This window comes from Harpia harpyja, chromosome 17 (assembly GCF_026419915.1).
Source record: "Harpia harpyja isolate bHarHar1 chromosome 17, bHarHar1 primary haplotype, whole genome shotgun sequence".
Taxonomy (NCBI): Eukaryota; Metazoa; Chordata; class Aves; order Accipitriformes; family Accipitridae; genus Harpia; species Harpia harpyja.
The window spans coordinates 14115894-14141635 of NC_068956.1; the positions used below are offsets into that span (position 1 = coordinate 14115894).

Below are 25742 nucleotides of genomic sequence, written 5' to 3' on the forward strand. Positions count from 1 at the left end.
AAACTTTTGCACATGAAAATAATGCTCCAATAGCATTTCTGTTCAAGCAGCTATGAATTATTTAAACAAATTTCCATACATAGGAATATTGATCTGTAAAATAAGTTATAAAGGGGAGGACGTAAGGCTTGGCATTATTTATTTGGAAGTCGATTTTGTGACTTGCTACAAAGCTTCGTCAGATAAAACCTATCAAATTAATTTTTAAAGTCCCAATCTTTGATCACAAACTTTATTCTTTTCCATTCATGCCATTCTTATAGTGAATACTTTGACTCAATGCCCGAACGGTACTTTAGGTCTTAGAGTGTTCCAGAACACAGATATTTTACATTTTTTGTATCTCTAGTGTTGTAAGAAGTTGAATATTAAAAGCATTTTTATTACATATTCGGTTCAAAGTATGCTCAAAATTTTTTCAAAATCCATGGAGTTCTGGAAATCTGGGGAACAAAATAACATCCTGTAGCAAACTTGAACCTTCCACAACCATGGCTAATTCCATGGAGTTAGCTACCAGAGTTTTATCTCTAGAACACTTGAATATCATCTACACCTGAATTATCTAGTACTAGAATATTATCCTAGAATATTATCTCTTTCTTTCCTGCAAATTGTCACACACATGGAAAGGAAACCAGTATAATTTATATTTTAAATACATGTTTGTACCATCACAGCTAAGAATATGTTGCAAGGCCACTGTTGCATCCAAGAATTTGCTGTTGGTTTACTTTTTTCTCGTGATAATGAACAAGCAAGTAGTGGTCTACTGAATTCTGATTGAGTTTGAAATTCAGGCAGAGGATCAGCCAAAAATTTCCTTCATAATGTACCTATCCGAAAAAGTGAACATGGAAATGCATGTCTCCAGTGGTCTGTTAGGCTTCAGTGCTGCCTACAGCCTGGTTAGATTTCTATAGTCGAAACAGAAGCAAAGCAGAAGCAAAGGTTTTGTCATTAATGTGTGTTCCAGGAAAGACTAGCCTTCTGTAAGTATTCTTAGAGTTAGATGATTTCATCTTTAAAGGGAAAAAATAGAATTGAATTAAAGCCAACCTAAAAAAGAAGAGAAAATAAAAAACTTGAGTAATCACAGAATTGTAAGAATTAAAGCATAGCTGAGCCTGACCAAGATCTCAAACACTGTACTTTCAAACTGTCAGATGTGAAACCAGATCAGAAAAATGTCTAATGGGATTAAACCTATATCTTGATCCAAAACTCCTTGCTTTTTGGTGAACTTTGGGCTTCGAGTTTATAATGATGTATAATATCAACAACATAAGCATTCCCATTTTGAGATGAAAATAATTGTGGAAGATGTGATGTTAGCTTGCAGCTATAAGATTCCTTTATAGTCAAAGTGAACATGAATCTTTCATCTCACCCTTTGGTTTTTATTTTTTTATGATAGCATTGCCTAAGGGCTCCAGTGTGTAGTACTTTATTCTTTGATAATTCCAACACTACTTAGCCATTGATACTCTTAGTTTACAACCTGATTGTGACTTTTGAATCACAGTGCCCAAATTTCAGAGTAGTTCAGAAAAGAGCTGGAATTCATTTTGAGGAAACACAGGCTGCAAAAGAACCTCTGTCACCTTCTCCATCCCAAATTGTCCTTCCCCACTCTTTTCTAATATCTGCTGTCCTCCCTATGAAAAACTCATGGAAGTGCCTCGTCTTTGCAAGATACTGCCTAGAAAGTAATAATAAAGTTTTCTTGTACCTTCACTGTTATTTGCATATCTTTGCAAAGATAGCAATAATCTCCCTCTTAACGAATTCCTTTGTTTAACAGTCATCAAGCCTTGAGCTAAGACATGCTTAGTAATTTAGATAATCATTACTTTGTTGATTAAATAAATACCAAATATGGAGAGACAAATTATAAATACAACTAATTCCAGCCTGACCAAGAAAAGTTTTTAGATGCAAATCCCAATTAGGTCGAAACAGTAGTCTGTGAAAGAGCAGTCAATGGACCACAGTTCATAAATAACCCAGAGGTCCTAAACTCTTCACACAAGGTATACTGACCACTAATGTCCCCTTTGCAAGGATAATTACTGCAAATCCATACTTATTTCATGTTTGGCAGTGGGACCAACTGGTTAACAAACTGATTTATCTACTGCTTGTGTCACTGCTGAACCGAAGAGGAGGCTGTCCATTTGTTCTGCTACAGACTACAGGCATAGAATGTGTCTTCCCCGCTTGGATTACAAAAGTAGCTACACTCAAATTGCTGAGCATTGATTCTGCATTTGTTGTGTCTCCTTTTGTATGAGACAAAACCCATGGCCCTTTACATTGTCATTAAATTAAGTCTGTTTTCTTCTCTTCCACTAACTGTTCCTATTTTCATACAGTCATAGAGTGGTTTGGGTTGGAATGGACCTTTAAAGGTCATCTAGTCCAACCCTCCTGCAATGAGGAGGGACATCATCCAACCATGGTTTACAGTTGGACTCCATGATCTTAAAGGTCTTTTCCAACCTAAGTGATTCTATGATTCTACCATTAACTAGATCAGGTTGCTCAGAGCCCCATCCAACCTGACCATGAATGTTTCCAGGGATGGGGCATCGACCACCTCTCTGAGCAACCTGTTCCAGTGTTCCACCACCCTCATCATAAAAAATTTCTTCCTTACATCTGGTCTGAATCTACCCTCTTTTAGTTTAAAAACATTACCCTTTGTCTATCACTACAGGGCCTATTTAAAAATCTGTCCCAATCTTTCTTATAAGCCCCCTTTAAGTATTGAAAGGCCACTTTTCTGAGTATGAGGGATAGCTGTGGAAGATTAGTGGTAGAGGACTCAAAAAGGTAATGTTACTGAGTTATAAAAAGATACCAAATTGAGCTAATTTGCTTTAGCTCAAATATCTCCCAATTCATGCTAACAGCTTGTATTTGTGTAGGAATCTCATTAGATTCAGTTTTTCAAGTTATAAATCAAATACCTCTACAATAAATATAAGCCCAGAGGTTGGAGTGCTTTATCAATGTCCATAAATAAAAGTCGATATGTGATGTTGGAACCTGTCAAGCAGCACCTTTAATATACAGGTATTTCTGGGTATCACATGTTAAACCTTATCAAGGTCAATCCCCCCTTTTTTTTAGGTTCTAAACTACACGTCACTCTCAAAGGGACGTTTTTACCTGATCATTGTAGCAAAGACTCCATCTTACAATGTTCCCTTTCACAGCCCTGCTGCTAAATGACAGCTTAGGTTTCAACTTTCAATAAAAGCAATAAATAAAATCATCTTATAAAAAAGGTCTTTGCTTTTACTGATTGTCCCTGGAAGAAGCTATGAAATCTTGAATTAAAAGAAAGGTCATTTGCTCTTTACATTCTTCTGCTTTTGTGCAGTTCATAAATAATGCTGTAATCATATCCAAGCAACTATGTGAAGAGCACTGCAAAGGTTCCAAGTTCAAACACTCAAAAATTATGGGAAAAATGATGGATGAGGTTACCAGTGTAATCTCAGTTCAGCAGGAATGTACATAAATGTGACAGGAGCATGAGTCAATCAGAGTTTTGAGGATTTGTCTGCAACGTTTTGTCAAAGTGAGCACCCCTAAAGCACCAAAAATCTTTGAACCACAGGAGCTATGTTTTCTTAGAAGTGAAATAAAATCAAGGAACATTTTTTAAATGAAGCAAACTTGGCAACAGAAAAGTGAAGCTATAAACAGATTATTCCCATCCACTGTGTCCTTGGAAGTCTCATCCTTCCCTTCAGGTTTGCTCTTAGTTCAGCAAACTTTCATCAGGTTTCAAGAAACTCTGTGTAGTCCTCTCTGTATCCCTAGGAAAAATATCTTTCTTTTCATCACCTCTGATCCCTGACTGTGTCTGTTCCCAGACCTCAGAAGAGAGGGAAAGAGAGGTACTGACATAGTGAACTACAAAATGGCAGGCAAAACCAATGCCATCTTTCACTATCTGCTTTAAGGGCTCCTTCACACTACTGGCTTTAGATACTTAGCTTAGCCTTGCTAGGTCCCTGGGAAGTAATGACCTGGTCTAATAGATTCAGAGTATACAAGTAAAGTAATTAAAAAGAGATCAAAGTACTTTTGAATGGCTATAGAAAATAATTCTGTGTGCCAAAGTGAGATGTGGTTATATAGTGAGCAGAGAGGTCTGTTGATGCAGTAATCCTCTCCACCATCCTGAGAAGGGAGCTTGCTACAGTTATATACATTTACAAAATGGGTTTTTCAGATTAGTCTATCTGTATAATTATATTACACACCTGCATGTCTGGCAGTGAGTTATCCCCAGTGACACAGTAACTTTTTCATCCTATTTTCTGTACTCTTATGTTTCTAGCTCCATACCAATATCATTACACTTCGTAGGTAAGGTTAGGGAAGAAAAGAGGTGGGGCAACAGTTAAGAAGTCTATAGCATGCTGGTTTGTGCAGGAAAAGAAATTTAGGGAAGAAAGATTGAGAAAAAAAGGTTGAAGAAAGCAAATAGAGCTTAGGAAAACATGGAAGATTATGTCACTGAAGAAGTATCATGTTCTTGTTTCAGTGCTGGTGAGAGAAGACGCGTATTTATTGAGGCTCTTGGTATGAAGAGAACCAGAAAGTCTTGGCATTAGAGTTTTCCATTACAATTACAGCAGCAGAGACCTTAGAATGATTGCACAGCTGCTGTGTCACCGGTCTGTAGGTGTGACACAGCTGATGCCACACAACAATTCACTGCTGCCTCTAGACCGATATAGGATCCTCTCCAATGCCCGCTGCCAATTGGTGGTGTGGCACAGCAACCATGACAGTTTGTGTCTTGAAATTAGCAATCCACAACTGATCATCTGTATCATCTGGGAGTATGTGGTCTCACCAGTGGGATGTAATCATGTGTACCCAGACTTACCATGATAAATATGAGCTCAGGGGCACTATATCCCATCTATCAGAGAGCTTGTGGCTGGCAGCAGCAAGAGTAATGCAAGAGCAATACAAATCCTTGAAATGATGTGGGCATCCAGCATCACCACATTAACAATTGCATCTTCTCCCCAGGTGCTTCTCACTGGTTCTTGCTGGCTTCCTAGTCCTCTCCAGAGTGTGTGACTATCACAACTTGCCATCATTGCAAAAGCAATACAGACATTGAGAGAGAGGAGGTAGAGGATGTGCATGGATGGTTTGTGCAAAAAGTAAAATGGGCTAAGCCTGAGGGCACGCTGTTTTTCACATAAAGTGTTTCTCCCAAAGAGGTCTATGACCATCTCATTGTGCATGATGGGTCACCCCAATCTAAAACAAGAAACATCTTTGGGAGCAGCTTGCCAGACTAGCACAGATACAGTCACTGAAGTTTTTTCCTTGTATCATTATTACTGTCTCATATGCTCTATTGCACATAACTTATGTCACCAGGGTAATTCCATCTGTTCTCTTTCATGCGCAGTGATACAGCTGTAGATAGATATGTCACTTTTAAAGAGAAGCACTTCCTACTGAACTGTTATTACAACTTGTCATCAAAATCTTTTGAGTCATGGCTAAAGTGCAAGGTATTCCAAAGTGAACTAAAGCTTTCAAGGTTCAAACAACCCTAATCAATAGATTGTTTGTCAGTAAGAACTCTGTACCCTTTTCACCCTTAGTATTAGTGGCAATACAGTTCTCCGGAGGGAACACATGTCTTTAACTGTCTTTTCCCAGTTAAAAGACTGTATTTCACCTTCTGACACTAGAATAAAATAGATCTTGTTTTACCTAGTTTTCCAGCCATAGTACCAGATTCTCTTCCAGAATGCAAAATGAACTCAACTGACCTGAAAACTGATGTCAATAAGTTCCTAGTCCATTATGGTCAAAATCCCACTTACAATTCCTACAGTCTAGAAGAATTTTTGTGCTGAGCCAATGCTTTTAAACTGCGTCTTCACTGAACTGATTGTCTCTCCTTCCTGCAATATGTCTGCATCCACAGGTCAGACTGGTTCTTTCACAAAATGTAAGAAAGCTGATGTAGCTCAGTCAGCTTTCAGTTTAATTAGATATTTTTCTAACCCCTCGTAAAAGTTTAAACATTGCAAGACCCTGTCAGTATGATTGTTAACCCATAGGTTTACTATCAAAAGAGAAACATAATTAGAGAGAACTGACAATGATAAGAAACAAGGTAGTATTCCAGAAAAGCTGTCTCCCAGATCAAATGTGTCTGTGATAATTTTGCATGTGTTGCAGAAGCAGTACAGCCTTTAGTCTGTGCTGCTATTCATAATTGAGGTTTCTGAATCCTCAGCTTGCACCAATATCTTAATAAACAAGCACGTGTTCACAAGAGGTCCTGACTTCTAAACACACCACTCATCGAGGATGCGGTCAGGAAGTGTGTTGGATGCAAACAATGTAGAAATCCACAGCTAATGTCACTATATCACAGAGCTAGATTAGGGCAGTGTCATGGGACTAGAAAGGGAAGGTTGCTTATCAGGTGTGCACATTCACTTCTCACATTTTTTGTGGTCTGTTCTATCATGCAGATTTCTTCACTTAAGAGCTCCTGTCTCAGTGCGTGAAGTAGTCTGGACTGAAAATAGAGCCATGAGGCAGCTTTTTGCCTCTACCCTTTGCTTTCTTTCTGGATGTAGAAGCAGATTATTTAGATCTTTCCCACCAGATCTATCAATGAAGATGATAGAAGAAAGAAGTGCTCGAATTTCCAAGGGTAAACTCAGAATTATTGCAGAACTGACCACACAAGTAAGGACTGCCCCTTACTGGTCACAGCATGGTGATCTCTGATTTGAATAATCAGAGAGCTTGCAGGGAGCTCTTACTACAAAGCAGGACCAGTTTTACTGTTCTATCATTTCTATCACTATACTAATCTATGCTATTTTTTGTTACATACAGCCTACCAAGCTTCTCAATGTTGACAATTCCACAAACATCTCAGGAAATTTATTTTGAGAGCTAAAATAATCTAAACCTAACATGATCAAATTATTCCTTTCCCATTTTCAGATGTCATTTTTGTACTAAAAGACTCTTTTACTCTACCTCCTTACTCTATCCCCTCTAGATCTGTATCTTTCATGAAAACAGTGTGTCAAACTAGGCTGTACTCCAGCTGAGACCTTATAGTTATTCGAAGGGGAGAAAATAGGGGCCATTTCACAACAAAAATAGTTAGAAGGCCAGCAGTGCTGTGGAGCATTGCATCTTATAAATAAATTTCTAAACAGCTAGTGAAGAACTTGTAGCTATTGATCAAAGCAAAATGTTCATCATGCTAACAGAGTCTCCCCCTAAAGAGTTTCTACCTGGGCAAACATGCAGTAAGTGCAGGCTTTATATACTCTTCCAGAGACAGGAGACTGATGAAAGCAATCAGTCTTCATTCTTTCAGGATCTAATAGTACTACCATATGATAGAAATATAATTAGAGCTTCTTCAGTTGACTATGGAGTCAGTTTGCTCTGAGGCTGTGGCAGCCGTTGCCATCTTCATCTGTCCCATCTTTGAACTACACTGAGATTACACATATGAGGTGGTTGAAACCACAGTTTCGCAAAACGCACTCAAATTCAAAGGAATTAAGTAAGAAATTAACAGAATGATACATTAACAGCATGTATCAGTAGATCATTAAAATGATCTCAGCCCTCACACAGTGTGAGCAGATTCATCTCATTCTAGTGTCTATTTCTAGAAAGGACAGACAAGAAGATGCATACATTGGGTTTTAATGCATTATATCAATGGGACATAGAAAGCATGTATTTAAGCCCTAATCCTTTTCAGACCTCCATGCTGGCTAATTTGGATGGATTCACAGCCCTCTTGCTGATTTGATTCTCAGCTGTCAGCCTCCCTTGCAAGCAGTCAGCAGCCACTTTGGCTGCTGGTACCTTGCCATCTTGCTTGGGATTACAGCATTCAGCTCCCAGTGACACTTAAATAACTGACTGTCTATGTATGCAAGGGAGAGACACTAAAAGCAGAAAACAGCTCCATCAGGGTGGTCTTAAACAATGCATATTAATTTATTACAATCTACATTGGGTTTTTTTCTCTCTCTTTCTTTTTTTTTTTAACCCCTGAGAGCAAGGGTCTAATGCAAAAGTGGTCAGTTGTTCTCATCTACCCAACTCTTCTATTCACATGAAAGCAGTAACAGTATCTCTAAAAAAATAATTTTTCAGGGAGGTGGGAAAGATTAAATTTCATTGCCGTGTTACATGGAAATGCCACTTGCAGTTAGTATTCTAGTAGTGTTGTTATAAAACATGAATCAATGTTGGAAAGCAGGTTCCATCTGACTGGACGTTATTACAGAGCTTACAATAATAATGGTTTAGCTAGATGACTGCTGTCCTGAGCATATGAAAACTTCCCATGTAAACATCTAATTAACAGTCTTAAATTTACAAGAATCTCATTTCAATGAAATTAAAGTTTCTGCTGTTCATATTATATTGCTGAAGTTAATGTTAACAGTTCAAGCATAGCATAGTTTGGCTGTTTTGAGCTGTCTCTTAATCTAGTATAAATCAAAATAGATTCATGTAGTTGAATGAAATTATGTCATTTTACACTGGCTAAAGATCTGCTCCCATGAGCACCTAGTCTATTTGAATTTTACCTCTTGAATACCAAGTCCGCCTTCGAGTACTAATGCTACTTTTCTAGCTAACAAGTGAAACATGGAAATATCTTAAAGTAACTAAAGTTTTCCCATGTATTTTTCTTTTCCTGAGGGAATTAAGAAGTCCTACAAGCACTTTATTATTTCTAAAGCTTCTGAGGAAAATAGAATAAGTTAATAATTCATTGCTGTCACTTAGGAACATGGGAAAAATTACTGTGATAAAAGCCTTTTCCTTGAAAAGCAGGAACCTTTTCTAAGTAGCAGAATTTTTCTGACATTGAAATAGTGTGTAAAAAAGAGGAAATAAATTTAATTATGAAAAGTATTAAAATATTAAAATTGATTTTAATTTTAGATGGATCAAGAGTATAGATTGTAAAAAATAAAAAATAACATTTTCATAATTTTAGAGTAATTTCAGAATGCTTAGCAGTATATATTTCCTAAACGCTTTTAAAAGAACTTTTGGACTACAATGCAGAGCAGAAAAGACCTTACATGGCCTTTCCTACCCTCTGGGACACTTACCCTGAAATATCTTTTGAGGAATTCTTTCAGTTTTTCTTCTTTACACAAGACCAAACACATTTGGGGGCAAACTATTTGAGCAGAATGGCAAGGTGCCAATTAGCAAAGTGATGCTAAATTTTCAAAATGTACCAACTGATCTCTCTTCCTCAAGTGTACCAGTGAAAATATACAATAATGTAAAAGTCATCTTGTTTAATTTCTGTAGGTAACAGATTACTGATTTGAACCTCTGTTCCATTTACAGTTAGGCTCTGATTCGGTTTAATACCTTAGCAGATGTCTAAATTTTAGGACCTTTATATCATCATTGACATTAATGTAATTAACAGAGTCTTTAAAACAAACTATGTGCTTAAGTACTGGTCTGAATAAAGTCATTAATGTGAAGCACTGTTAAAACCAATAATGACCAACCTACTCGTACAAAGAAAAAAAGCACTCCAATAGACCATGTAGTTTCCAGGCTTTACTGCTGAGCAACACTGCAGAAATCATACTTATTCCCTGTGCTTAGAACAGAAGCTACATTTGTTAGCAAAACCTGACTTTTAGTGTCAGCCACTTGAAATTATATTTACATATGTGGACACTATTCACACTGGCAAGAGCCGTGTATTTTCATGCACAAATGTTACAGTACAGCAAACGGCAAGGACAAAATGAGAGGCCCAGTTGTGGCTCCTTTGAAAAAAATTGCCCTAAGACAGTTTGCAAACATTAGCTTAAATAGCGCTGGAAGTAGTTTGCAGTACATTAATGATAAGTCTTAGCATATTCCAATTACCTAAGATATCACACACAGGAATTGCACCATTATAAGTATTTGAAAATCTGAAGTGAAAAAAATCCAAATAATTTTGTGTTTTGCCAAGGGACTGGGCCAAACATAGTCTAGTTTCTAATTAGGTCAACAATATTTAAATAAAAAGACTCTAGGGTGATAATATAAAAAATGTATATAAAGTAGATGGCATTCTGCTTACTTAAGTGGTTTTACTATAGCAATAACTCATATCCATTTTCTGTGAGAGTTAGAGGCTTGCACATCTATTACGAAGGAGCAAGAGAAAGCAAGGGGAAAAGAGAGAGCCCACAGCCATTCAAGGAGAAATAAAGGTTTCAACTATTTACAAATACTTGTTCTGATTCCTTGTAATCTACATTAAAGGATACTGACAGATCCCATAACCAAGCTAATGTGAAATGACAGATTGCTCAGATCAGAACACTGTCAGGGGCCACAGGCTAAATGAGTCAGTGCAGCTTCTCTCCATTTGCATCTTTAAAATTCTTATTTCCAACATGCACACAAACCAATTTCTTACTCCTGGTTTTAGACCCCAATGAGAAATGCAGGGGGAAAATTTCTAACCACTTCAGTAACTTACACTTTTCTTTTACCCAGTTACTAGGTGTTAAAGTTTGCAAAGCTTTTAACTGTAATGCTTCCCTAATTGCTGTGATTATTTATCTAAAGTCCTATAAAATTTGACTTTAGTGTGAAAGATAAAGTCAAAATACAATACAAAAAAATGAATTGAAAACAGAAAAAGGTAAAAGTGTGTATAGCCTAATCAAACTACTCATTGCTAATTCTTCCTCCCCACCAAAAATGGCCACACAATTTATTTGTATTTTTTCTTACTCTGTAATTGTTATTTAAAGAATATAAAGCTCCAAGTATAAACTGTCTGGCATTCATTTCTATTAAGATCCAGACACTGTGTCACTGTCTCTGCTACAAGTCCTCAGTAAAATCCTAAAGGTTGTGTAGCAATTTTAACTTTTGCTGCCTCAACTGCTCAGCTCCTTCAGCACCCAGACTCCACTGCAGAATTTTTAAGTTTCTAGCCACAGCATCAAGACATCTGTTTGTGAGAATCCACTATGAATGATGCAACAGAATGAAAATTAGAGTTTACCCTTCTCATTATCTTAATCTTGATGGAAGTCTCTGCTCATTGATTTTACATGTGATAGGAAGAACAAATGCACATCCTGGCCCTGGTGGGTCAAGGTAAAACTGTCCCTGGTGATAAAGAGAGCTGAGAATTTCCACCATCTAAACCAGTATGTCCTCTACTGGCTGTGAATAATATCTAAGAACTTCCATGCTGGGTGGTACCAGATTAATAAATTAATATTTTGTCTGTAAGACAATGGAGCAGTAAAAGTATCCAGACTACTAATACGGTTCACTTATCCTTAAGAATTAATCAAATGGAGGATAATCACAACAATATGGCAGGCAGAATAGACCTTCCTTTTTTATACGAAAACAATGATGACTATTTCCTACTTCTTTATCCTTCCCCTCAAGATAAGGCCAAAGATTATGGTCACTCTCACAAGTTTTCTGTGCATAAAACAGCAGGAAGAAAAAAGCTTGCTACTTTTTAATCAAAATACTGTAAAATAAAGGATACTTCTTTAAAATCCTGCCAAACTCCCCATATGAGCAATTCTTAAATACCATATTCTATTCAGTCCTCTTCTCTAAATCACATGAAGCCTGAAGGAACCTGAATTTTGTCATTCACATTTGTGGGGACTTTCCATCTTGTTCATCTCCATCAGCATATTTCCTTACCTCTCTGTCAGTCAACACTGATTAAGAGAAGACATTTCTGACTGCCAGATAAAGGACTTCCAATCACCTTCTATAAGCAAAGATCCAGCATTTCCTATGAGCCTAATTTCCATCCATCAGCTTCTCAGCAGATACTTGGTCTCAGAGAACACCCTTCAGTTCACATCAACATCCCATATGCGAACAGTATGAACTTTCATCCTTCCAGATAAAACAGCACATTCTTTATCAGGGATCTTACTCTCGCTGGTACATACTTTATTGGTAAAAGAAGAACAAAATTGATGAAATGACTGATCTGTGTGAGCTAATGCATTTTTGTTTAAACAAATGTATTAGGAAAGTTTCCAATCTTAAGTGTTACTACTGAACAATAGCTTTGAATAGATTGCAAATATTTTTACAATGAAAATAATCACTTGGAAATACTGTGTGAACACTATAATTACTCAGTATTTTGCAGTCTTCCACTGTCAATCTAAGTCCAATCCTGGAGCCTTAAAGAAGAAAATTTACACTCTCATTCGTGCTTCTATGCTTTTGTAACAATTCTCAACCTAGTTTACTGGGTTATGCTGCCATTAGCAAAATTGACATTATAGAAATGCTACTAATATGTATTTCCAAACTTGCTGATATTCTATACAGGAAAACCACAGGCATTGCAAGCTGGGCATCCAACAGCTGTCCTATTTCAGATAAAATCATAGTGGAAAAATATCATATGCACAGATATCAAATACACTTTGTAATTTGCCTCCAATTTCAATTTAACTCTTGTCAGTATTAATTTGTTGGGGTCTTTTAGCTTCATGGGCATACAGTATGCAGTGAAGATTGTGGTTAATTGATTTCTGAGACCGTGGGTGTTTAAGTTCAAAGACCAGCATCACACTTGGTGCTCACCACCACCACCACCAGCAGACTTTATATCCCTTAATTCTTTAGACTGTCTCTAACATTACACTAAGGGCTTGAGTCAGCTACCCCCACACAGAATTCTGCTGCCCTTTGAGAGTCCTACAGTGTCGTGCTGGCTCACATCTAGACTTCAAAAAGACACACTTACACCTGCTGTAAACCTCTGTGTCTGTGCTGTAAGCAGTTAAGTCCTCTCATAGGTCTTGTATCACACTTGTCAGCCCTGTGCAGGTGTCTAGGATAACTTATGGCTATTTCCATATGAGCAGGTAGTATGGATCAATCAGAGCAGCAAAAAGTTGATACTGTCCACACTGCCTAATTCTGAGTTTCTCTTTGGAATAGTTCTAGTCCCAGTCCACAGACTGGATACATATTTGTAGCTGAAAAGAAATGCAGTCCTCAAGCATCCCTGCCAGTTTAGTATCAGCTGAAGTTCATGTGCTCAGACTGCTTCATTTTACAAACCAAAGCCACAGCAAGTAAGGAGAATGGGGAAATTAATTTCCAAGTCACGGTCCTGATATGAACAGCAGCTGGGATTTTGTCCCTCAAATGATGTCATGTTATAATAGGCACTTATATCTGGGCAACTAAATCAAGATTTGAGGGTGAGAATCAGTTCTAGGTTGAGATATCTGAGTGCAGATATCTACAATGTGAATTACACATCTAAACTTTTTTACTGTTACTAGAGGTTCCACTGACTACTGACAAGATCCATAAATTAACATGTAAAACAGAAACTCATCTCACATGCAGCTTTCATTTTACAAACAGCCTCCAGAACAAAAGTTTTTCTTTCCTCCCTGGTCATCCTGATGATCCTGCTGAGTGCCAACTCGATTAGAATTCAACTTTCTAAATACTGATGATCAAAATTGTCCTATATTCCATATTATGTTTCCTCAGCACCTTATGTATTAATACGTGCATAACGAGCTGCAGGTTGGTATCTGATATATTCTAGGGTTGAATTTGTCTTTGCTGCATCATACTGTTCATTCAGAGCCACATTCACTACTTTTCTATGAGTCTGGTGCTCAGAGTCATCAAAGCCCTCCTGTTTGATATGCTGATCTTGCTGTGTCAATGAACTGTTTATTTTATCAATTTTCTAGCACCTTTCTTTTTGTATCCTGGTCATTGTGAAAAATAAGGTAATAGTACGAAGAACCATTTCTCTTTCAAAAAAATTATTTTTTCTCTTCTGTTCAACCAGTTTCTTAACCATCTTAAATTTCTGTATTAAACCTGTTTAACCAGTCGTGTGAATTTCAGCATGAAAATCATGCTTGAAACACATGGACGAGCAAATCTGCATTTATTTTCTCTAGAAAATGTTTCTTCCTATTAAATATTATAAAAATGTAGTCTTATTCAGTGTACTTTAGTTAAATCATGTTGACTTTTATCTCATGTCCATTTGCTGTCATATCTTGATTATTCTTTCCTAATAATTCCTGCTAAAATCTTTGTTGCTATTGATCTTAAGCCAACGTGCTTATTGATTCCAAGACATTAATGCTCATCTCTTTTTCTTCATGTTATTAGACAGATGAAAATTCTTTTCTACATAGACACTAATCTCATGCCAATTTTTTCAGAGTCCTTGGATGGACAACATCTATCTCCTTTATGTGATTACAATGAGTTTTTCTTATACTTAAATACAATTATTTCCAAACTATCTCCTTGATCTCTCATGCATCCTTTCTCTACCCATTCATCTATCATCATCTTTCCCTCAGTTTCTAATACATTAATAATTTAGGGTTTTTTTCTTGAATTAACCTTAATTCTACCCCAACCCCATTTCTTCTCTTGTTGCTTCCCTTTTATTTATGAAGTTAAAAACCTTTTGCTATGGTATTTCTTATTAAAATATGTAGACATACTACGCAGGTGGTCTCTCCATGACTGAGAGATATTGTCAGGGAAGGAGGAGAAGTCTATGTTCCTGCTGTGTGCAGCAAGTGTTATGTGAATAAATAAAGCATTTCAGTTTCCATCATAACCAGCCTCTGGCTTTTTTGCCAAACACAAAAAAAGGGACAACAGATGAATGCTAGGCATTTTAAGGAAAGTATTAATTTCTGAGCCAAATAATTCACCAGTAAATGTGTTTGCAATTCCTTTGATTGAGTGATTACTCTTTTCCTCATGGATAGAAAGAGCTTTTAGCTAAATAGAATTGTAGCTGATAATACGTATAAGATTCATTAGATAATCCTCCATACGCATCTAACTTTCTTTTCCTCCAAGCTCAGAATGAAAAACAATTTTATATCAGGACTTAACGCTGCATATAAGCTTTTATAACTTGTAAACACTGTAGGAGTGTCCTTCCATTTGTTTGATGCTGACAGTATATTGATGAAAACTATTACTGTTCTGCAAAGGCTATTGTCATACTAATGATACAATGTCCTCAGAGCATTGATCACAGAGCATCTTGATAGGAAAACAAAACTTACACCAGGAGGAAAGGAAGGAAGCTTACATCCCTGTCAGATTGTTTCTTCAAAAGTGTGACATATAACAAAATTTCAGGCCTTCTTATTTGTTGGAAAAAAACCCAAAACCTCAAAACTCTGATACAGAGACATTTTCTTAATATAATTATATTTTCTATAAAATTACCTTTAGACAAATAACGTGACTCAAATATTGATACATATTTTTTTAGAGCAAGATGGGAGATACATCATCAGATTGCACTAGGGAATTTGAGAGTTGACATGTCCTTCCTCTGCCCCATTCACTTTTGAAGCTATTATTTTCTTCTGTCTCTCTGCTGAGAGCAGTGAGTGGTTTCACATCTGAAGTGAATAGAAGTACATTTTTCACTAGAATGAAATTCTGTTTTCTCCACCACAATGTTTATAAACCTCAGATAATAAAACACCATTTTTCACAGACAGAGTCAGAGAATAGGGGGCATCATACTTTTTCCAGAAAAAAAAAAAAATACAGTCCGATATTAGTGATTTAGTTTGAGCACATTATTGAATCTTAAGCCTTTGGTAAATCACTCCTAGTTTAAATCAAAGGTAACTCAGCTTTGCATTTTAATATGTCCAGCCTAGAAAGGGAATTGCTTCCTTTTTTTGGCTGCTGAAGAGCCCAACGAGACCAGGATGATCAAAGCACCTTACTCCTGGTTAAATACTTCTCAAGAGTAAACCACAACACGGTACCCTCCATGATTTCTGATCATAGCCTCAGTAGGGGACCCCCAGCCGAAGGAGTGCTAGACACTACATTAACAGATAGAAAGCCGTCTCTGGAGAGGTATCTCTGAAAATCCAACCATTGCTGAGGAAAAGCCACCCACCTACTTAGTTAGACTCTAACACAGAAAGAGGTCTTATCTTACCGTCAAAATACAGAAGGAAGCAGTCCTTCGTCTCCTCCTCCACTTCTATGTGACACCTGCTGAGGATTATCTGCTTTCAGTGTCCATGCCTGCCGGAGGGCTTCCAACCTACATGTCCCATGTCCTTTGAGAGATCCATAACTACTACCCAACCTGGGAAAGGATATACAACAGCTGCAAGCAGAGCTTGTATTGAATGCCATGTAAGAGTTGCTGTGTTCCATTTAGGTTTGTAGTTCTTTGTCAGGAAAGGAGCAATGATTATTTAATGCTCTTCCAGGGCTGCAGCTTTAACATGTAATAAATTCAGAGGCTTTGTCATTTTAGAACAGCAAAAATGTGTTAATTTTCACCTCTATGTAGCTTCATGGACTTTATGATTAATACTGTGTAAGCAAAGTCAAAATTTGACACTCCTAAATGTAAATGGTTGAACAACATTTCTCATGAGTATGTTTCAGTGGGGTTACTTACCTAGAGATGTAGTGGAGTTGGAATCATACAAGACTCAAGGAAAAAAATAAAAGCTGAGCTACAAAAAAGCAGAGAATATTTAAGTCCCTATGTTACACTGTTTAGTGATGCCATAAATCATAGTTTGACCAGATACAATTAAATTTATGCTTCTTCTAGTCCTTTTTTACATTTGACTTCCCATTCTTTGCAGATTTGATTTTTAAGGTCATTTTTTTCTAAATGGAATAGCCTGTGCTTAATATTGAAATGTGATTTGACAATAATATAGCAGTGAAACTTTAAAGACGAATTATGAAGAATCACTTTTTTTACTTTCTACAAAAGGTTCATTAAAATTCACCACTGATAAGTGTCAAAGGATACTAATCCACTGATGACTCCCTGAAACTTTTTGTATTAGGAAGGTGAAGGAGTAAAATGGGTTTATTACAACCTTTTTGAAACAGAAGATAATTCAATTATCATCTTCATCATCCCTTGCTACAGAGGCAGCAGTCCTTAATCCTGTTTATTAGCTCTAAAAGATATCATTATGGAATTTGGCTGCTAGAACAGGAGATATATTTAGATATTTATGTATTTATCCTTTTCAGAATAACTATTCTTCCACATGGGAGCCTGCGAATCCTGAATGCTTCCAAGTCTGATGAAGGACGGTACTTATGCCAAGGTGTAAATGTATTTGGATCTGCAGAAATCATTGCTTCAGTATCTGTTAAAGGTATGAAAAAATACTTTGATAATGATAATTCCTCTTTACTTATATTTCATTATTGCTTAGAATCCCCAGCCAACCATACAACAGCATTGTAGATGCAGAATAAAAAAAACATTTCCAACAAGCTAGGGCTCAAACATCATATTCCTGCATCAGATTGCATACGCCAGCTGTTGTATCATAGACGTATCTCAGAAGAATTAGTATATGTATTAAATCACTCAGATTATAAATAGTTCTGTAAGTAAAAGAATCAATATCCCTTTTAACACATTTTATCTTTGGGAACTCCCTTACCCCCTACTTCTTTCTGCATGGGAACAAAGCTTACGATTAAAGTAATAATTGTATGAATATAAAATCTAAGGAAAGATAGCTCCTTAGAACAGTAATAATAATCAAATGACTGAGTTGCAATTAATTTCTAAACCACATTTTTGCCACTTTTCAGCCAAACTCTTATATGATCATGGTTTTTGTTTTTAGGTGTTCAACTCTTTTGATTTCATTTTTCAAGCTTCTTCCTATATCTAGTATGCCTGGAAACTTTTTTTTATTTTAAGTGGCAAAACTGAGATTTTCATGCAATCACAAGATTCCAGGTGCTGCAGCCTTAAAAAAAGCTATTAGCTTTTTCTGAGACTAATAAAATTAATTAATTAATCCATCTCAGAAGTCCTAGAGATTGTTGTTTAGGATCCTGCCTTATTGCTTCCATGAAACTGGCTGTACCTTCTGTACACCACTGTCATGTCTTAGTGTGCATTATGAATATATTTCAGTATTTGACACTATGTATTTGAAACAAACAGTAAATGTAAGCTCTGAGTAGACTAAGCAGAATTCAATCATATTACTTTGGCCTTGCACTATAACTAGACTTCCATCTAAATGTTCCTAATCCTTCTGTATTTCAAGAACCTACAAGAATAGAGCTGACTCCTAAGAAGATAGAGTTAACTGTTGGAGAAAGCATTGTCCTCAGTTGCAAAGCCCTTCATGACAGCACACTAGATGTCACTTTCTATTGGACTCTCAATGGGCAGCCAATTGACTTTGAAAAAGAAGGTGGACACTTTGAAAGCATCAAGGCAGTAAGTGACCATGTGTTCGTCATCTGTGTTCTGTGAACTGATAGAAATTTGCATGCTTTTACATGTTCCCCATTTACCAAATTCTGACCAAATTGAAAGATAACTGGTTTCACTTATGTTGGAAAGAAACATTAGCTAGAGGAAGTGTGAAGTGCAGGTGACTAGAATTACTTCAAGTAGTTTTAATCAAGAAGATATTAAATGTAATCTTATACATCCTGTTATTAGTGAGGCATCTGATGTTCTTTGTGAGGGAACAGAAAGTAGTTTGAATCGAATCCTCCTTACGTTGTTCTGCTGATTTTAATATAGAGAGGATGTTGCTATAAGCATTGATGTCTTTCTCACAGATAACATGGCTGTTGGAATGCCCTCACCTCCCAATGCTTTTGCTTCCCTAGGATATATTTTAATATCCAAATAGCAAGGAGTATACATTATTTTCCAACTCCCCCTGCATGAGGTAGGTTCTAGCTGTGCAACCATTATTTAAGTCAATAAGAATCATATGGAAAAAATATGCATACCAATTTAAATATTACCCCTCGATTCAAAAACAATTTAATATGATCAAACAGTACGATAAAGTAATTCAAACCCATCCCATGTAAAATGGTTTAAACTTTTCGTAGAAAGAAATCTCTTAATGTGAACAAGTTTGGAAATAGAATCTACAGTCATTTAACTCAATCTTCCCACTAATGAAATGTAAATCAAATGTCCATGCTATGTTAACACAGAAAAATGAAGCTCACAAAGGTCAGGAAATTTTAAAAGGTAATGTATCTAATTTGAATACAATGTAGCGAAGTTAACTTTGCATTAAAAACCTTGTCAGCTGCAATCAATTTATTCTTCTGCTTGCCTTTATGGAACTCATACTATATTCACTTTATGGTGTGGGTTTTTTTTTAAATTTGGGTTTACTTCAATAAGCTTTTGAAATGAAAAAAATTAGTAAGGTATATCTTAGTGTGAAGTTTCTTAGCATACTTATCTTCATCTGAGAAAGTCCAATACACAAAATCCAGCACTAAATATATAGGAAGGAAAACTATGTTTGTTTTTTTTTTACTTGAAGGTTAAAACATTCTTTGATTCAACAAAACACCCTATGATTACAAGTTAATTTCAAGTCATTTCCAAAAATTTGAAATCTGAAATGTGTTACATGATTCCTTCAGTGCGTTTCAGCATCTTCTGTGCTGAAGGGAATTTTTAATCACTGGGAAAAATCCTCAGGCTAGGAAATTTCCAAAGTAATTTCTCCTATCACAGTAAAGCTTATTTAATTTAATATTTCATTTGTTTTATGAAAACAGGTTTTTGTAGATCTTTCAACAAGAATTCTTCATTAATTTCATTTCTACCAGAGAAAGCCCTCAAATTAATAGAAGTAAGGCTCATTCAAGGTGAGAACTAGGTAGATGACATACTGGGACTATTTTCAGACAAATATTCATGCAAAACTCACTGAAATTACTGATTCTTTTTATTGTCTTGACATGACTAAAATTTGCCAAAACCTAGTAGATTTAACCAGCTATTTTATTATGAGTTTATGACTTCCTTCTCCAGGTTGCTAAAGAGTCACTGCTACTTTACTAAGTGAAAATAGTATTAATCACTCATAATAGAGTCAGTGCTCAATGTCTAAATGACTAAGTGGAAAAAAAAAAGTTGTTTATTAAGTAAAAATCTAGCATCTTTGTTTTCAGAGGCACACAAGCAATTTTTTTTTCCTAAAATATACTTTTTTACAAACAGCAAACTTTAGCTGATCAGAAAACAAGATCAAGCTGAAAAGAAGGCATTGCATATTTTGCAAAATATTACAAAATTAGATTAGTGAAATACTATGCACCTCCAAAGAAATACCAAAATGAAGTGTCAGAACCTGATAGTTTTAGAGTGGACTGGCTTAATTTGCCTTTACAAGATTGCTCACACAAGAGCTGGTGAGGCCATGCTGCTTTTACTTGCATTTCTAACTCATTTAAACGTCAAGACATTTCTTTTCTTGTTTTCACTCTAAAGAGAGAATGGATAGGTAGGCTTGGATCAACTGGAAGAGGGCTGAAAATAGCTATTAACATGTTGCAGGCAGGAGGTGGGGGAACACTCCTTTTCACAACAGAGATACCAAAACATGACCCTGTTAGGACAATCCTCACTGACATTTTCTGAATGCTATTGGAAACATAATATGACACATCTTTCTCCCTCTTTGAAAGTAGTAGTCAAAAAATATGTGGATCTCCATTCACCAAAATGCATATCTTGATTTTTGCATTGTTCCAAAATGAAGATGAAACAGTTGAGAGATGCAAAACTCAAAAGTAACGATTGTGGTAATACAGCAATTCTTTTGTGTTTTGACACAAAAACTCTATAATTTCCTTAACTACTCATTTGTGAAATGTTGTCAATTGCATCTCATTATCATTTCTGTTAACCACATAAGCATGTGAAATTAATCACAAGGATGAAAATGTATTTCTTTACTTCATTGAAACCTAAAGCATGACTAAGTACCAGGGGAAAGCAAGATAAAATAAAACTCTTTTGGTTTTCCTATCATGTAACCTCCTTTAACCTATCCAGTTTCAAAGGAGTGACACACAATGTGATAAAGACATGGGTTTAAGAATGTAGAAAAAAGGAACTTGAAGAAAACTTATAATCTGATAAAATTCCATCTATATCTCTTATTTTGCATTTCTGAATGAATTTTGTTTTTTAAATTTCATGAGTTGATCCTGAATAAAGTGTTTGTTAATGCAGTACAGTTAAGAAAAATAATATCCTTAGTGTGCATGAAGTTATAGAATTACACATCCATTTTGTTCTGCACACACTCATACTTCATCAGATAAAAAAATGTTCAGGTTTGTTTGGGGTTTGTTTGTTTGTTTGAAAGCCTGACAAATTGAACATTATTTGAGTGGGTTTTGTTAATAACAAAACCATTGCCAACCTCTCACCACTGGTTGCATTGCTCATACTTTCACTTTGGCAGAGCCAGGTGTTAAGTATGATGAACATCCTGGTGCTTAATGCAGTGTTATAAAAGCTATCACCAAAGTAACATTTATTTGGACTGTAGATAAATTTCCACTTGCTAAAATTGCAGGCTCCCTACCAATTACAATTAAAAGGAAATGAAAAGCTTCTCTTAATAATACGTATTACTTTGCTTGTTTTCAAATTATATCTGTAGCTTTTGTATCAAAAAAAAAGTGTTACCATTTTTCGTACTGGGAACTAATTATATAATACAAACACTAATTGTAGAATACAAATTTAAGGTGGTTTTGCTGTTATTTATGGAGCTATCAAGGATTTAGTACCTATAGCAATTTAGGTACTTCAGGGACTTGCCCGGCAAGACGATAAGTGTGACAAGGATGTCAAGTTGAACAAAGCTGTGCATGAAGGGAATATTAAGGAAAAGAGACTGAGCTCCGCCGGAGTGACAGTTGCAGACTGTACTACTCTAGGAAAAGAAAACTTCCCAAATGTTGTGTATGCACAACTCCATGGTACACTTGGTAGCAGAACAATAATGCAATGGGTTACATATACCCAGAATCCTTTGGCATTAGAAAAGTCTTAATTTGTCTAGCAAAAGACCCAATAACATTTTAGGGTCTGTGAGGAGTAATTTGTGTAATTAATAGAAACAATTTTGCATGGAAGTCTGAATTGCCAAGATTTCCTTCTAGCAACACCAGTGAGCCTGAGCACAGAAAATGTAGACTTGCTTGCTTTGATTAGGGTAACTTGGAATTTTTTGTCCTTTGTGCCAAATCTAGAAGTCCTGCTCAAAATTCCATTCAGAGTTTTCTTTTCTAAGATCTCCACTGACCTTAATTTTGTCCTGGAGGTATCCCTTTACTAGCTAAAGACATCTGATTTTGCAAGTAGATTTTCATCCAACTATCTTGATTCCAACTCTGTGTTTGAAAGCCAATACTTTTTTTATGGCAGCCAAGCAAAATGATTTATTGTGGTTATCCAGAGACTGGTAAGCAGCAGCACTGCTCTTAGTGTCCCTCACCTTGACCTGCATGAGTACCTTTCAGACTCAGGAAAGTGATTTAGTCTCAATATCTTCTTGGTCTTTGATCTTAACTGCAATCACCACCATGGGAAGCAATAAGCACAACTTGTCATGTTATATTTTACAGTTGTAATTTGTTCACATGGAAGTGAATTGAAAGCTACTGTTTCACTTAGAAAAGGCCAGTAGATACAGACCGGACAATACATTAACTACTGTCTAACACTGAAGACTTCAATCTGATAAACTAGAACCTGTGAGAGAGCATAACTTTACACCTTTCCTTACATTTTCAAGTCTCTCCTTAGTTTGTTGTAGTACTTTAATCATATTTTAGAAGTTAAGATTAAAATTTCCTAAGCATTTTCTACATAGGCAGCACAAAGTTCTACACTACATGGAATCAATTAAAACAGCAGGCTGTTAATAATAATGTCTTTCCTCTTTATTGGACATAAAACCAAATGAGGCCAATTAAATAGGGGTTTTATTTAACACCCTCCTTCCTCCCCACACTGAGAAAAACAGTAACAGTTGTCAAAAGTCTTGTAGAAGATACGTGTTCTATGCACAGAGAATTTCTGTTCAGGATAGTGCTGCTATATCAACTTCATTGCTATCAATTTGTTTCACTGTTTGTCACAATACTTTCCTGCTGATGGAGTTGACAGCCATTACTGTCAACTCAAATCTCCAGATATTTCAGCCCTATGCTCATTACCAGGTTTTGCTTATTTGTCATGCTACAGCAGTTAAATACTTGAGTGATCAGAAGCAATTCCAAAATAAAAGATTTATCTTGTCTTTTGGTGACACAAATTGTTTGTAAACTAGGGAGGGTACAAAATGGAATAAGGTTTTCTGATCAAAAAACTTTGAAATGTGTGTTTTATGACTGGTAACTGCAACCCAAAATCTGAACACAATGAAGACCACGGTCTAGTAATGCACTTTACCATGTGTTGCTTCCAAGATATAAACAGTCCCAGTGAACTAATTAAATTTATAGACATACCTGCATGCTGCATTAGAATGGGACACTCCAAACATTTCCTAGAATCAAACAAGTACATAAACTGGTGTGCCCAAGTGCTTGTGGCTTTGGCTATGAATAGAGAGTAAGGGAGAGAGGTGATAAGTAACATCTCCTCTACTGAATTTTACTTTGGAGGAGGGAGATAACTGAGCATTTTGGAAACTGTGAGTCTCTTAACATTCCTAAATACCAATTACTATAAAAAAAATTATTGTAATAAGAAAGTCATGAAACATAGTCAGATAATTTTTACACTGGTTTATTCTATTAAGGTATTTTATACCTTCCCTTGTTTACAAGAAACATTCTAAAGAGAAAAATCTTGGCAAACCTAAAAGATAGTTCATGACAATCCATTCTTTCCCCTGTTTACTTGCAGTTGATGGATCATTTAACTGCTTGGCACAGTGTTAATCTGGGTTATAACAGCACAGCCAATTGTTTGAACACCTGATCAATATCAGCCTTCCTAAGGGTAAGGCCTTCTGTTTGCAGCTCTGCTGTCTATTTTTCACTTGCAGCTCTGCAACCTTTCTCCCAAGCTGTTGTGGCAGTGTTTTCTGGAGCCTTCCTGGTAGTATTTCTCCCTTGCAGTTCTTACACTGCTGATCTCCTGGTTCTGTTCTTGTAGCCTTGCACCTGCAAACCCCAATCGTGTTGTTATGGTGGGGTCTCATGGCAAAAAGCTCCCACTGGCCTGAAACTCACTACTCCCTCCTGCCCACTTTCTTTGTCTCTTGTTTTGTAAACCAAACCACAGTGTGCAGCGAAGTAGATAATGGTCGTGTAAATACTTAATAAATATTATCCAACAATATACTCAGAAGTATATTGCTCAGAAGCGTAACAATCAACCACTGTGCAACAGCTGCTCTTACTTAACATATTCCAATCAACATTAACATATAGGAAGTTTGAGTAGGTCCCAAAGAAAAGGTTACAACACTAGAAAAAAAAAAAGGCAAAAAATAATCCTCATCATCATCTTCCTCATTGCCACCTACTGCACTGGAGAGACCCTCAAGAGGAGAATAGTCTTTCTGGCTGGCCACCACAAAGAGTTTTCTATTTTCCCTTTCTCTCTCCTTATTGCCTTTTTTATTTCTTACCTAGGTAGCTTTCTTTGCTAGAGTTGATGTGTGCCATCATCTATGGACCCTGCTAATAAATCTCTCTTCACGTAAGGCTGTCACAACATTCTTCATGCAGCACACTAATGAAATCCCAATCACATATCTGCTCTTCATGCTTCCTGTTTTGATGTCTTCTCAAAATGGCACACTTGTCCCAGATGGGTTTTGCTTTCGTTTCTGTCATCTTCATCCATCACTATCACCACCCTTCCACTCAGATCATACGTGTAGCTCCCTGCTCTCTTTTTCCCCTCTTTCTGCATCTTTAAACAGGAGCAGAGGTACCCCATACTATTCGTTCTTTTCTTTCTTTTTTCTCCTGGTAATAAAAACTCAGATAAAGAACATGAATTTAGCAACAGGAGTGTAGTGGTCCTCTCTGTCCTGAAGCTTGCCATTTCACATCTCATCTTTTTTCTCATTCCTTCCCATTTTCATACTTTTTCTGTTTTCTTTAATCCCTAGATTTCACAAAACTACCCCAGTACCTGACATACTACCTGATATTTGATACTCATTTAACTTCATCTCTTCCTCTGCCTTCTCTCAATAAAATGAATCAAACTCATTTGCAGCAACTCAAGCTGCACTTTAAAGTCCTCCCTATCCACTCCCAGCACCCCAATGCTCTCTGGCATCTGCTCCCAACCGCCAATGCTCACCCAAAACAACTGTTTTCATTATTCTTGCTTTCTCTATGCAAAATGATCAAAAATAATGCCACTGAAAGTGTCTACACCTCCCCTGGATAATTCTTATGGATCCACAAACCTGAAAACCTTGAAAACCATCTTTTTTAATTCCTATAGATGAGGAAAATGTAACTTGTGTGTTATCAGGTATCCCTCAGTCAACCTGCACCAGCCTGGATACTGCTATACTACAATTATTATAGTACCACGTACCATTAATCACAACAAAACCAATAACAACAATTTCATCTTCTTTGTTCCAAATGTGCTTAGATGATTAACAGACAGAACTCTGAACATAATTTTCCATTATCACTGTATCAACTGAGAAATCTGCTGCTTTTTAACAGATTAAATATTTGCAATTTGTAAACGTCATAAGCAGTAAACAGGCAAGTGGTTGATGTGCTTAAACCTGAGAATTTGCATGAAATGGCACTTAAATTGTCCTAAATGTATT

General features: G+C 36.4%; 1 protein-coding gene across 3 annotated transcripts in view; it reads left to right on the forward strand.

The window, feature by feature from the left end:
• The window catches only part of CNTN5 (contactin 5), a 680093-nt gene that overhangs the window by 592886 nt on the left and 61465 nt on the right, over window positions 1-25742 (forward strand). For all 3 annotated transcript variants that reach the window (XM_052812642.1, XM_052812644.1, XM_052812643.1), the window contains 2 exons: window positions 17140-17267; window positions 18183-18358. In XM_052812642.1, coding sequence (XP_052668602.1) covers window positions 17140-17267; window positions 18183-18358 — 304 coding nt within the window. The remainder of the gene's footprint in view (window positions 1-17139; window positions 17268-18182; window positions 18359-25742) is intronic.